The 10,977-nt window shown below is 33.6% G+C and overlaps 1 protein-coding gene across 1 annotated transcript; it reads right to left on the bottom strand.

Moving 5' to 3' along the window:
* Nucleotides 1–3,301: 3,301 nt before the first annotated feature.
* LOC145130437 (uncharacterized) lies at nucleotides 3,302–5,123 on the bottom strand. The gene is made up of 3 exons (XM_079065242.1): nucleotides 4,290–5,123; nucleotides 3,717–4,176; nucleotides 3,302–3,657 (listed from the first exon to the last, which is right to left on the bottom strand). The coding sequence occupies exons 1-3, from the start codon at nucleotides 5,121–5,123 to the stop codon at nucleotides 3,302–3,304; spliced, it is 1,650 nt and encodes a 549-aa protein (XP_078921368.1).
* Between the last annotated feature and the right edge of the window lie 5,854 nt (nucleotides 5,124–10,977).

Genomic DNA, 10,977 nt, shown 5'->3' with positions numbered 1-10,977 from the left:
CATGCATATTCATAAAACAATATCTTACATGGATAATGTGGTTACAAAAGAGTGGATACAAACCGACTAAGTTTTAATATTTTACATAACTACCCAGGATATTGTAATTTTATACAAACATAAACTTAAGTACAAAAGTAATAATACAAACTATTCTAAATCTCCCAACAGTATACGACCATACTGCTTATTTATCTCCTGCAATTGTTAAATATTGAGAGGGGTAAGCGGTGACACTTAGTGAGTTCAATAATATATACAATATAACGTTATGCCATATATATACTTCAATATGGCAGAAGCAAAGAGGAACAACAAAGACATATGTGAATCATGTGATAAGCTTTCCATATCAATCAATGACTTGATTCAAAGATATACAATTAATGAGACATAACATTTTCAAAACTAGATATACATCAATAACGCTTCGGCCCAAATGGCATAGAAGACATACAATTTCTGAATAAACATTTTGGTAGATTTCAGGCTTTCAGCCCTAACTAACCTTCTTCCAATGCCATAGAGTATAAGTCATTCTCTTACAAGACATGCTCTACATGGCCAGAGACTACATACCAGTACCACCGTGAATCTAAGTCCTTTCACTGATCACATGGTCAAAGGTATAACTTTGCAACCATAATAGCATGGAATAACAGCACGAGATAATAACACATAACATACAATTGTTCCTATATATTGAACTCACCTTGAAATAACCGGGGGCTAAAATATTAATTTGGGCAGCACTTCGGCTCTAAATATGGCTTTCTGTGACGAAACCGGGGATTTTAGTTGAAAACCGCCTTACACGGGCAGAGTTTCAACTTGAAAATATAATTTTCTCGGAAACTTCGGGGCGTCTGGACTTGCTTCGGGTGACGGAAATGATATCGGGGCTTCGGGGGGTGTTAGGGTAAATTTAGAGAGTACAGAGGGTGTAAGATGTAAGGAAATGTAACCAAAATTCGGAAGCCCTCGACCTCTATTTATAGTGTGCGAAGCTGCTGACTACGCTGGGCGTAGTCCTCGGTACGATGGGCATACCGCGAGGCGGGCATCTACGCGGGGCGTAATTCTCGTACGCGGGGCGTACATGCGAGGAGTTATCAGATCGGAACCCGGGCCTCGGACGTTTCAAGAATGCATGATACGTGTTCGTCGGATTCAGTACACTGGGCATAGCTCTTGTACGCGGGGCGTACCTCCTCGGGCTAGCCTCGATTTTCATGCCATAAACTTGTAAAATTCATATCTTTTGCATACGAACTCCGTTCTTAATGTTCTTTATATCCACGCGTAGGTGAAATTATGCTCTACAACTTTTATTTAGACTCCGTCGACTAATTTTGAATTTATTATTATTATTATATTTTTAACAGGTCGGGACATGATAATACCGTTAAAAATTCATAACTTCTTCTTCCGACGTCCGTTTTCGTCTGTCTTTTTACAGTTGAACTACTATTAACGAGACCTTCAATTCTCTTTTAGGTTGTTTCGGCTAAAAATCACTTGATCTTTATTTTGAGTTTTTAGCAGTCTATTGCTATACTGAAACTTAGAAAAATCATAACTTCCTCATACGAAGTCAGATTTTGATGTTCCTTTTATGAAAATTCTCGGTTTAACGAATACTAAGACTTTCATTAAGATCACCAAGGCTAAAAAGTAGTTTATCAAAAAAACTCACTTTTTACGTCATTCGGCGTCGTGCCGGTTCTGTCGCGAATATTCGATTGGTCATAACTTCTTCGTTGTAGCTCGGATTTTGATGAAGTTTTCGCCTAAATGTTTCTAACGAGATTCTTTACAACTTTCAATAATAAAATTTTACTTATTTTCAAATTTTATATTTTTGTTAAATTTCAATTTTTGCCTTTTGATTGGAATCTGATAAGACTTCCAATATTTTCGAGTGATTCTAAACATAGTTTTACTTCATTTCTAGTAAAAAGTATCTGTTAGAACTCAATACTCAATATCACATAATATTTCATAATATTATTAACTTTTAAAATTACAAAACACGATTTCAAAACATGTATGTTACAAGACAATAATATTCAGAAAATTGTTTCATAGGATTGATTCATTTTAAAGTGCAAACAAGTGTACTTGAAATATTTGAGACAAAAATAATGTTAAAGTCATATAATGAATGAATTTAAATAGTTAACCTTAAGATATTCAAAAAGATACCCATATACCACAAAATATTTTGGTAGCTTTGATAATGAAATCGGAAAAACAATCAAGTAAGTACGAAAAAATGTTGTAATCGATCAAACAACGGTAAATAATTAAAAGCAAGTGCAAGAACATAGTGATGTATGAGGAAAGACCTTAATCATTTTGGATCTCCGGCATAAAACCTCGGGAGGTGATGAAATCATTTCCATTAAAACTTAATATTAATAAAAATGTGATTATAATTGCTAGTTGATCGTCTTGTAAGTGTAAAAGTGTCGAGAGAATGAAGGTGAGAGTAGAAGTGAATGTGTATGTATATGATGATCAACTAGGCTTTTTATACATATCCATAATAACAAATAATTCAATATTCTAGGGATCTTCCTTGATCCATGCATGACCCGGTTTTCTCGATGGTCTTCAAAGTTCACAAGGCTTTTGACCACATGTTTTTGACCTAGTCTATCCCTTTTTAGTCAACCCGAGATACCTGCATAAAATATTACAAGAAAATGAGGGCACTCCCAAGCAGTGGCGGAACTAGAAATTTTTGTAAGGGGTAGCACAAAAAAAAAATCTCAATAAAAGATAGTAAGATAATTTTTTTTAATTACGGTTTCATTAGAAATAACAAACTAGCGCAAAAGTCTTACATAATTATATTTTTTAAAGTTGTCCTCTACAATTACCCATTTTCCGAAAGCGCTCTATCACTCGTTCAATCTTAACATCCATAAATGCTTCTTTTTCTACACTACAAATTAAAGCATCATTCAAAAAATCATCACCCATTTTGTTACGTAAGTCGGTCTTCAAAAGCTTCATTGCGGAAAACATCTTTCAACGGTTGCGGTTGCGACGGGCAAAACCAAAGTCAACTTTAATAACCGATAAACCAAAGGAAAAGAAAGATGTTTCCCGGTTTCCACCATCAAACGAGAAAGGTCTGGAATTCCCTTCAAATTAGAAAATCTCTCATCATCATCAAAAAGTGATAATAGGTTTCAAGTTGACCATCAAGATACACCCTTTCCGAATCATTAAAATCAGTTTTGTACAACTCACTTAGCTTCACCAACTTTGATTTGTCAAAGCCGCCGTGTATTCAAGGACTCAAAGCCGCCGTGTATTCAAGCAAATCGATGCTCACTTCACTAAAACGATCCCCAAATTCTTGAATTTGCATATCCAAAACCGTGTTGAAAATATCAACTTCAAAGTGATGTTGATTAGTAACCTTGGTTCTACGGTTTCTTGGAGTAACATAAAATTCAGACATTTCCACAATTTTAATTTGATGTTTATGACAAAAAGAAAATACCTTCTCCAACATTGAAGGAAACCCATTATTTCTAAAAGCTTTGAACGTTTTCATCGTCACTTTTACCAAAGAAGCCGCTTCCAAATATTTTGATCCTTTCTTTGAAGATGTTTTGACAAGGTATTCGTGAGACCAAAAATCTCCAACATCAAGTGTAAATAAAACACAAAATCAAGAGTCTTGAAATACGACAAAATACCATACGCTTGATTTCGGTTATTTAAACTAGACCCCTCCTCTTCAACATATTTAAGAACCTTGATAACCTCCGGAAACAAATTCTTCAAGCTTATTATGGTTTTATAATGTGAGCTCCATCTTGTCTCCCCAGCTCGAACAAGAGAAGTCTCCTGATTTAACCCTCTTCCGGTCTCAATTTCACCATTACCAATTTCTTTTTGAACCCTTTCCTTGTAACTATCTCGTATTATATCTTTTCTTTTACAAGAAGCACACACCACATTAACCACCAAAGCTAATTGCTCAAAGAAATCATCAGCACCATCGTGGTTTTTTGCTACAGTCACAACCACTAATTGAAGTTGGTGTGCAAAACAGTGTATATAATATGCCGAAGGATTATCTTTCAATATCAATGCTTTCAAACCATTAAATGCACCCCGCATATTACTTGCTCCATCGTATCCTTGCCCTCTTACCTATATAAAAAACTTTATATATAAAAAATAAAATAGATAACCATTCAAATAAATTAAAAAAAGAAATTATAATTTCTTACCTAAGATATACTCAAGTTATTGTTGATAAATACATAATCAATGACTTCTTTTAGAGTTAAAGAAGTTGTATCCTTCACGTGAACAATTCCAACAAATCTTTCTTTCACTAATCCAAGGCTACTAACATATCGTAAAACCATAGCCATTTGTTCCTTTTTGGATACATCACTAGACTCGTCTACTAATATAGTAAACACATCATTACCAATTTCTTCACAAATGGACTTTATTATCTCTTTTGAAAAGCATTGAACAAACTCTTTTTGAATCTTTGGAGACGTCAACTTTTCATTTTTTGGAGCATTTTCTAAAGTAACATTATAAAATTTTTCATTATGGTCCCGAAGGAATGATAATTCTTCAATGAAAAGGCCTTTAGAAATTGACCCATCCGACTCGTCATGACCACGAAATGGTAACGCATTCTTCAATAAAAATCTATAAGTATCAATTGTAGCACGTAATCGAATTTGATAGTTACTTGCTTCAACTTCAGTTTGCTTATGAAAAGCTTCACTAATAGATTGGTTTTTCTTTACTAGATTTTCACATTTTTGTTTTGCTTTGTTGTGATGACTGTCAGCTTTACCTTCATGATCTTTCAATGATTTCTTTTTACTCCAAGTGTCAAAGCCTCCTGTCACAAATACATCTATCCCCCCTTGTTGCCCCACAATATCACCAAACAAGTAACAACATAAACAATAAGCTTTGTTCTCTTTTGTGCTATACTCTAACCAATTAAATTCATCAAACCATTCCTTTACAAAACGTCTGTTCTTACCACCAATTTTTATTGATGGAAAATCATGGCCTTTTGGTTGAGAAGGTCCTTTAATCCAATATGCTCTCCTTATTTCATCCATTTGATTTGGATGATATGATGTAATTCGTGGTCTATCTGTCGGGTCCGAAGGAAGATTATTAATATCAAAACTAGTTGGAATATGTTGTGGTTGTGGTTGTGGTTGTGGTTGTGGTTGAGGTTGTGGTTGTGGTTGTGGTTGAGGTTGAGGTTGTGGTTGTGGTTGTGGTTGAGGATGAGGTCTTTTTCCTCCACCACTTTCATCACTACTACCAACATCCAATGTCCTTTTAAAAAAATTTCCAATTAAACCCTACAAATATAATTAAAGATTTAAAATTCACAATTGAAGATTTAAACATAATACAAGTGAGCAACTAATTGGCTAATTAGGTTTTCAATTTGAACAAATAAATTAAACTAAATCATTAAACATTAAATCATAAAACATTAAAGATGGAAAATTAAATATTACTTGTTTCATATTCCGTAAGTGAGCCAATAGCGAAATAGGTGAATAAGCTTTGCCAAGAAAAGTTATGGTGAAGCAGGAAGCAGCCGGCAGTTAAAACGACGATCATATAAATCAAAAAAACATATCAATTTTTTATCCTCTGTATCCTTTCGTAATTTAGGTGTTCACAAAACAAAAACCTATATGTTTTTCTTTTATTTAATGGGTTGTCATTTAAATTAATGGGCTAAGTAATTGGGCTTCTATTTTATATTAGAAAATGTAATCTGACTTTGAGTTAATCAAAAAGCATATCATAAGGTTGGTAATTATATATATATATATATATATATATATATATATATATATATATATATATATATATATATAAATCAATATTTCTATGGTGGAATTGAGGGGTAGCACGTGCTACCCCGCCAACTAATTACTTCCGCCCTTGCTCCCAAGATACCGACTAAATCCAAGATGTTGAGCTTATCCGGAATGTTAACAAAAATCAAGATGTTAAAAATTAAAAGTAAGTTTTATACCATAACAATGGTCTAACTAGTTAATATTTACATGATGATTATGGATCAGTGTTTACGAACGTTTGAAAACTTTTGAAGATCAATTTTTGCAAAGATCAATGTAATATTTGTTTAGAAGAATTTTTTTTTTGTAAATTTGTTTCACATTTAAGGTTTGTAGTATGTTATTCGGATACAAAGTATATTTTATTATGATGAAAGCCCATTTATTATACACTCACGACTTCGTCCTATAAACGAGAATATGCTGTATGGGAAAATACTCAAATTGAAACTTAATTTTTTTTCTAGACCTTAGAACACAAGAACGAAGCCACATCGCCTCCGCTTTGTCCCACACCTTTGTGTCTTGAAGCTTTAACGTCTCCAGAACTAAAAATTGGCATAACTTCGCATGAATACAACATTTCTTGGTGTAATGTGGACATTTCTGATGGAGCTTACATGAATGGTATCGAGTTATTGGCCTTTTAACCTCTTTTATTGTCATCAGCCTTTATTTTGTTGTTCTTGCATCACAAACCAATATTGCGAGGCCTAATTCCATGATCTTAAAGCAATTAACAGTTTTACTCAATTGATAAGATCTCGCTTGACCAATTTTGTAAGGTAACTAAGTGTTTCTTGTTCACTTATTTATTTATTTTTTTTGTTCACGTATTTTTTTTTTTTTTAGACTTGAACCGCTAGTTGCATTGCCAAAACAATCAGAAGACTTTTCTACCCTCCATTTTTGCAATTTCCTATATTGTTCATGAAAAGAACTAGAAAATTTACAAAACTTAATGTTGTTTGAAGTGTTTTAGGGAAATGTTATTTCTATTTCATTTATATTTTAACTATAGAAGAATCCCGCGTTGTGGGGCTAGTTATGCAAAAAAAAATGGACAAAACATAAATAGTTTATTGAGTTAATTCAAATGTTACATTCCATCCAATAAAGAAGATCATTCATCACCATTGTATCTTTTGGGTTTCTTCTCAAGGATTCTATGTACTGCTCATTACATCTTGGTATTCTGTTCTGTAAAACATTCATTCCTTAACATGGTCAATAAAACATGTTACTAATTTACCAAATGTAATTACACCTAATGACAATGTAGTTAGGTTTCTGGAAAAAAAATCAAAACAAATTTTAAAACAAACAAAAAAAAAAAAAAAGCTGTAATCGGCAATGTATTTTGGTTTTTTGGTAAAGAAATTAAGAGAAACTGAAAGAAAAAAAAATAAATAAACAGAAAAAATAGGTATAAATGCAAAGTACTTTGATATTTAGGACATTTTACTTGTAAAAATGGAAATTACACCTAATGAGAATGTAGTTAGGTTTTTGGGAAAAAATCAAAAGAATTACTTAAAAACAGAAAAAAAAAATGTGTAAATTCAAAGTACATTGTGTTGGGTATTTAGTGTTACGTCCACTACTAGAAAAACAACCTTTTACGACGCTCATTGCGCGTCGTAAAACGCTCAGACCACGCGCAAATGCGCGTCAAAGAAGGCCATGTCATAACGAGATACGACGCGCTTTTGCGCGTCCTCTATAGACGACGCGCATTTATGACACGCAATGCATATTATTAAAGCCGATGTCAAGAAAGGCCATGTCATAAATGAAGATGACACACATTTTTACGTATCGTAATTTTAAACTTTAAAAAAAAATTATTTATAGATTTACTAATTTTCAAATTAAATTTGCATTTCATGTCTCCTAATAGAAAATAAAATACCATATACAAAAAATACAATACATTGCACAAAAGTTAATGTCATACAAATAATCATTCCAATAGTAGACAAATGGATAAATCTCAAAGGGTTCAAAAATATGTTTGTCTTCTAATAAAACTTATACACAAGAAAGTACTGAATTTGCTATTGAACTATCTTTCCATTGCTAAACTCCATCAAGAAAACAAAACCATCAACCACCATTAAATAAACCTCAAGACAATTTTATGACTTATTTTTCAGAACATGGTGCTAACCTTCTTCAACATCTCAACCATATCTTCTCCTGACTTGAAGTTTTGTCCTGATCTATTAGGAGATTTATAATCCAAATCGTACTTTGTACCTAATACAAGAAAATAAATAAATATAAATGTCAACTAATCAATCACATTAATCCTTCTCAAGAGTAAACACAACATAATCAAAAACATTTTTCATATTATTATACTAAAAACAGAAGGTTTCTCCTTTAAGATCTGAAGGAAGTGGTTTGCTACATGATATTTGTGAGCAAGGCATCCAAGACTAGGGTTTATGAGGCCTAATGTTAGTCCGCTAATAAGAGCTACATAAAAGCTTGCATGTATGTAATGTTTGTTAAATCTCAGGAAAAAAAAGGATAAAGAAAAAAAAAAGGAAACTTGCATGTATTTGTTCTTTAGAGTGAGGACATACAGAAAAAAAATCACCTGTAAGAACATCTCTGAACATACAGAACAAAAAATCACCTGTAAGTAAAGGCAACTTCAATAAACTGCTCAGATGAAGGTGTAGCTTCATGAAATATGGTTGATGTACCAGTTCCAACTGCAGCTACCTTCACATTTGGGGTCCCAGCAGCTCTATGATTGTAAATGACATGAGAGTAACTGGTCAATCAACTAAAAATAAAGAAATAAATAAAAACATGGCATGGAGCCATTGCAACTTGAAATTATAGATGGGTAATTTCTGAACTTACTTCCATGCTTGAAGAAAAACCAGAGCTGCCTCTGGTGAAGTTACCTTGAATTGCAAAGTGCTGTTAATGGCATCAAAAAACTCCAATGCAACACGACCTTCTACAGAGCTAAGTGCATAACCTACAAAACATCATCTTAACAAGCCTTTTGAACATCTCCCCAAGATTACTGTAATCTTTTAGAGAAATGCCACATAGTATTAGGACATAAAATGCCCAAATGGAAGCCCACAAAAAGAAAAGAAAAACTCGTCTCCATGAGAAAATTATTGGATTTAGTGATTTTCTATTCTGAATCTAATCATCATCAATATATCAGAACAGTTTCCTTGGTGGTGTATCAAGACCAGAACCTACTAAAAGAACCAACTAAAAAAAAAGTATATATATATATATATATATATATATATATATATATATATATATCATGTAAAAGAATTGAAGGTTAATGTAGTAAAAGGAGAGGAAAAGGGTATAACTGTCAATTTGTCATACAGGAATGACTAGAATAACATGATAGAGAGACAAATGAGATGCAATCACCCATCCAAAAGTAGCCAATGGAACAAGTCCTGTTGCAATTAGAATCAAGAACATTAATCCTATTATTATTATTAGAAATATAAAATAGTAATTATAAAAGATGATTTGTTACTGAGAGGAAAACCTGAAAAATTAAGATGTGTAGTGGCTCCTAAAGATTTCAGGCTCTTTGATTTTGCCACCTTACTCGCATAAAAGATGATTTGACTTCCCTTCACCTCTGCAAACCGAGTAACAAGCAATCGTTAGTATATCAATATCAGATGATCAGATCATATCACACATAGTAATGTTCTACATCTCCATAAAGAAGATCCTACACTAAACTAGTCACCTACATGATACATCACATGCTAAATGTTCATATTGTTTATTATTTTAGATATGAATATGAAATAGTACTAACTACACAGCATATGATCATTGAAAATTCAAAATTATTCCTCATCAAGCACTCCCAAACTTTGAAGAAAATAGAAAAGAGAGATTTTGGAACACAGTTTGGTTTTTGTGATCGAAGAGACTTATTTTGAATGTGATAAATTATACTAAAACCTATGAGAAATACTGCAAACAGAAAATAATTGGTGCCATTGCATCAAAAAACTCCATTGCACGCTCCTGTGAACCTCCACCACGTGGGTCCCAACACTTCAAAGTTTTGTCCCAACTCCCTGTAATCACTTTCCCTAAAACCCACCAACAAGAAAAAGAATTGAAAACACAATGATGTAATAGAAGGAAATGAAAGTATGAATGTATGATGAGATTAAAAAAATGAAAACAAATGATGAAATGAATGACACTAACCTGTTGCATAAGAGTACTCGATACAGCGAACAGGGGCATCATGGCGTCCCAAAAGATCCTCCCTTTCGTGGTAAAAAACAAGCCTGAGAGATGTAAAAGGAATGTAGCTTGAAACTTAGTCAAGAAAAAGATAAGTCAATAATCCAAGAAAGTATATGCATCATTTTGTCATACCTTGTGACAGTGTTATCTGCACTAGCACTAAAACCAGAGGTATCATCATGAAAGCATCAATCAAGAACTGCACCTCCATGAAGGAACTCTCATCTTAACAGGTTATGATCTTTATTCTTGACCGGACTTCGCGTTTACCTTGACGACCCCGCCAAAGTGAAGTGACTCCTCCTGCCAACTAAGCTTTCCGGTAGTACCAATGATGGGAAGAAAATTGCCAAAACTGATGATTTCACTTAATCAAACATATTGTGTGTTTCTTTTTCATCCCCTTTCCCGTTTCCATGTGTCTTTGTTCCTAGTTAACCCTAGTCGATTATTTCACCTAATCACACATCATCGATTGTTAGTTTCACCAAAAATCGGAAGTTTGTTCCTTCGATCATAAATGAAATAGAGAGAAATTAAGCCGGAAAGAAAAAGAGATTTTGCAAGCTAGGGTTCTTATAGAAGAACGAAAACATTGAGAAGTTAGAATCAAGAAAAACATACCTTAATAAGACATAGGGCTTGTAAATTTGAGCAATAGAAGCAGTGACCCTAAGGTCACCGGACCTAATGTTGCTGGCAAGGGCAGGCGAGGTGAGATTGCCGGAGAGGAGGGGCTCCATCGGCTGGGTGTCGCTGGAAAGCGTTAGACGGTTGGGCGGGGCTAGACGGAGGTCAGAGGTGGGAGGCGCCA

Source organism: Lactuca virosa, chromosome 1 (assembly GCF_052849685.1).
Source record: "Lactuca virosa cultivar CGN04683 chromosome 1, Lactuca_virosa_CGN04683_v6, whole genome shotgun sequence".
Lineage (NCBI taxonomy): Eukaryota > Viridiplantae > Streptophyta > Magnoliopsida > Asterales > Asteraceae > Lactuca > Lactuca virosa.
Note: the sequence above shows the minus strand (reverse complement) of the source record. Positions and strands in the feature narration are given on the sequence as shown.

Excerpts from the sequence above, each read along its gene's own strand:
- LOC145130437 (XM_079065242.1), bottom strand. The coding sequence starts at position 5,123 with ATGGATGAAATAAGGAGAGCATATTGGATTAAAGGACCTTCTCAACCA. Across the intron at positions 4,177-4,289 it reads TAAAAGAAGTCATTGATTAT|GTAAGAGGGCAAGGATACGA; the intron begins GTATTTATCAAC and ends TTTTTTATATAG. Across the intron at positions 3,658-3,716 it reads TAACCGAAATCAAGCGTATG|ATTTTTGGTCTCACGAATAC; the intron begins GTATTTTGTCGT and ends TTGATGTTGGAG.